This window comes from Cystoisospora suis (assembly GCF_002600585.1).
Source record: "Cystoisospora suis strain Wien I chromosome Unknown contig_5694, whole genome shotgun sequence".
Classification (NCBI taxonomy): Eukaryota; Apicomplexa; class Conoidasida; order Eucoccidiorida; family Sarcocystidae; genus Cystoisospora; species Cystoisospora suis.
Window position 1 is genome coordinate 2,502 of NW_027158484.1, and position 3,791 is coordinate 6,292.

Genomic DNA, 3,791 nt, shown 5'->3' on the forward strand with positions numbered 1-3,791 from the left:
AATAGTATATTTCCCTTGTAACACATAATATAATCATAAATGTTCCATGAACCAATGGATTTAGTACCCAACCAATATAAGAAAGCACAAAGGCTACGCGAACGCTCATTGAAGGAGGGAAGAAAAAAATCTCCCCGCCGAACTGAGTTGTTCTAGCCTGACGTCAATTGGTGCTGGCCCTGCCCTGAGGGCTGAGGAGTATCTGACAAGAATGTGAAGTAGACTCACATTGCGATAGTTTCCGCCGGTCATGAGCGCCGAAACCTCCTTGGCGACAGAGGGCTTCTCGGCCACATTCAGAACGTCGACGCGCTCCCACCCCATCCTTCCTCCGTTTGCGCATAGCAGCCAGCTCGGCTTGAGGCCTAGACCCAAGAAGTTGCCGGCCGTGTAGACTGTGGATTTTCTTCGAACGTGCGGGCTGAGGCGGGTCGTAAAAAAAATGCACTCCGCTGAGGACGCAGGGATGTGTGACCGCAGACACCACTGACTCTTTTTCGCATCGCTCTGCCACAAAGGGGCTGTCCCGCATATGTTCCACGTGGCGTACGTCGCCTCCACGTTCCTTATCTCCCTTGAAATCAGAAGGAAAAAAGGAGCTTATCGATCCAAGTGTATTGGCCACGCATGATACGCAAAGACTAACCAAAGGGCCAAAATATGAGTTGTTTCCCTGTCCGTGTAAACACACTGGGCTGAACAAGCGACCTCCTGGCAGCATTCGTGTAGACGTACCGCCGCATCCACAGTGAAATGATATCCATGGGTCGGGTGGCTGGCGCCAACCATGTCGGTGTAAAGGAAGCCTTCGCCGTAATCAACAGAGCGGATAAGGCAAAAAGCCGGAGCCAGGGGCACCGCCTTGGGTGGGCCTGGGGTGGCGGCAACGCCTCTGTCCGACTAAATGTTCTCCCCAGCACGGAAAGATACAAACTGAAAGAAAGCACGAATCCCGATAGGTTGCAAGCGTTACGGGAGTAAGAAAAGGAGCCGCCATTAAAAAGGGTGGGGTGTCTCACGGGTCAAAGCGCACCGGCGGGCAAAGGCTCGACGCGGACTGAAAACAAGCCTTCAATGACGAAAACTCAGAACGGGAGCCTTTTTTTGAGCGCACTCCTTTCCTTGCCAGGGCTCTCAGATGAAGGCAGGTTCCAGAACAGTCTGTCATTCCGTCTTCTACAGCTGTACGATCCAAATTTTCTTTGTACGTTGCCAACCGGTGCAGCCACCTGCTCCCCAGTAAAGAACTTCTTTGCTTCTCAGAGCCCGCGCGAAAAACGAAAGCATGAGGCTTCTTCAACAGGCACAGAGCAGTGGGAGTTAACTCAGATTAAAGCTGAAACGGCCATGGGAGCCTGCGCACATTCCTGCGGCGAGTCGTATCGAGCTGAGACCACCTCGGAGATGCAGAACGTGCTGCGCTGTCAGTCCGTACGGAACCTGTGCTGGCCCCACCGCCAGGAGCTGACAGCGGTGAAAGGCTGAGGCTCAAGACAGCCAGACCGGAAAACGGAAGAAATGAACACACGGGGACTATCGATGTTGCGGCTCCGGAGCCTGCTACAGGAGACGCATGCAGGGGCAGGCATGCGTTACGCTCTTGTACTCGACATGCGGAGCAATGCATGCACGGGCCCTATAAGAAAACACAGTACCGCAAACCTTTCCAATGTGTGTTCATTTGGCCGCAGGGATTCCGGCTTGCGAATGCCCGAAGATTTCTTGTATCCACCTGTGCCAGCTGCGCTGAGGCTCCAGGACTGAGGCATCTAACCCGTTAGCTTGAAGCTCTGGCCGACGGCGAGCTCTGCCTCACATTTGCGCGGACTGCTGCCATTGCCGGTCCCGGCGGCTGTTTAGTGGCTGCGGTAGCTGGCGCGCGGTCGAACCGAAGGCGCAGACTGTCGGTCAAGTCTCAAGGAGGAAGCGGAGAGACATTCACTCAATAGAAAGCGGTTTTCCAAGTTAGGTGTGGGCCATGAGGGTGGCATTCGCTAGAGCTCGCATAATACTGGCAAAAACTTTATCTGTTCCGCGCCCCCACTGACAAGGGCTCTCCTCGACTGACAACCGTCGCAGTGGTTCGCCGTTCGCGCGTGGAGCCGAATTGGAGGTAGCAGGCGCTGATGCCCAAGTAGTTTCGCGGGCCTCTAATCTCCTCTCCAAGGGGGAAGTCCGCAATGGGAGCTGTTTCCGAGGGGTCAGGCCTCAGTTCTTTTGCTGACACCGAGAAGGCGAGATACCGCTTCTCATTTGCAGAAGTTGTTGTGCCCGCGTCGAACACGTGTGTCTTCGTGGGAGAAGTGTTCGTAGATTGGATGCACCCCGGTTACTACTCCGTCGGGAGCCATGTGCTAGGATGGCCCGCTAGAGCGGGACAAACTGCGTAAAAGGCTAGTCGGCAGTAGTTCGTAGTCTTTTTAAAGTCCGTTCCCTGGGGAGGCGCGATAAGCGACGCAACTCCGACGTTTCGCATCAGGCAGCGGCAGGGCGGCACGTTGGACAGAGGAAGCTTATTAGTTTTTTTTTTTTCTCTTAGTAGCCAGCCAGGCTACTGAGCGGTAGCAGAGTAACGAGTAGAGAGCACGCGGCTGCTTCCGATCGTTCTGGGCGTCGCGGATCCCACACCTATTTACTGTTATTGTTGTGCATTTGCTAACGATTTCCCTGAGACGTTCGTCCGTGAGCGCACTTCTGTTCGGAGGGTTGTGTGAAAGCCTTATCTCCGCGTTGCAAGAGGACAACAAAGTGGTGCCATGACCCTTCGGACCGACCGGATCGCATGACGTGAGCGGTGGAGTATGCGCATCGGTAAGGGACTCAGCAGTATTCCTGGTAGAGTGGGGGTTCCAGACTGGAATGCGCCCTGGCCCAGTGAGTCGTTACGCGGCGTGGCTCCGTTGACCTGTCCGGATATTGGAAGTGGTCTCTGTATGGAGTTATCGCAGGCATCTGGGAAAAATTCTCCATTTTTCACGTTCTCAAACGTCACACGCGCGGTTACTGTTTCACGCTGTAACAGCGTACGGAAACAACTTGGGAGAACCATATGAGTGACTCGAGGTGTCACCGTCTCTCAGCGAATTTCTCTGCCTTTTCCAAATATATTCGGCCCTGCCCTCTTTTGGTTAGAAACCTTCGGCCGACGCTGAGGGAGACTGGTCTTTCCTTGCCCTTGTTTCCACACGGTTTGCTCAAGAGCGTTTTACAGGCCCTGAAGTTTGAGTGATTCTGTCCTGTTCCCTACCACAAGTAGTCGACGCTGGGGACGCTGCCCGCGCCGGCAGGTCGGAAGGCGTCGACCGCCTTCGTTTGGCGGCCTTGGTTGCTTTTGTTTGGAAATTAATTGTCTCAGGGATTGCTTTCAGGTGTGGCATTTTTACTAACGTAGACTGGCCACACGCGCAGGTGTCCGCTGTGCGCTTCTCTGGGGCTTTCTGCTTGGGTACCGAGAGCGTGGAAGTACAAGTGTCCTTCGCGGCTAGATCCGAAATGGATGGACGGTCTCGGACAGAGCATACTCGTCGGACAGAGGCCGCTACTCGCAATGACCGAGCCGCGAGACGTGACGAGAGAGCACGCCAAGATAACGTAGAGGTTACGGGTGCGCTAGAAAATGTGCGAAACGTTCTCGAGAATCCACCAGCAGCCGATTGCAATTCTGGAAAAAGTTGTCGGAGATGGGAGAGACTTCGAGCGGTTTCGCACAGGACTGGAGACAGAAAGTAGTGTCAGGATTTTGCAATCCTGCCTCGATCGCCACTAAAGAGTGGCCTATTTTTAGCAGAATG

At 54.3% G+C, this 3,791-nt stretch overlaps 1 protein-coding gene across 1 annotated transcript in view; it reads right to left on the reverse strand.

The window, feature by feature from the left end:
- CSUI_009498 (dna topoisomerase family protein) overlaps positions 1-1,507 on the reverse strand; it is a gene marked incomplete at its 3' end in the record, with an annotated part of 3,514 nt that extends 2,007 nt beyond the window's left edge. Inside the window, exons 1-2 of the mRNA XM_068069614.1 lie at positions 736-1,507; positions 229-574 (exon numbers count right to left, since the gene is read on the reverse strand). Coding sequence (XP_067918410.1) covers positions 229-574; positions 736-764 — 375 coding nt within the window. The 5' untranslated portion in view covers positions 765-1,507. The remainder of the gene's footprint in view (positions 1-228; positions 575-735) is intronic.
- Between the last annotated feature and the right edge of the window lie 2,284 nt (positions 1,508-3,791).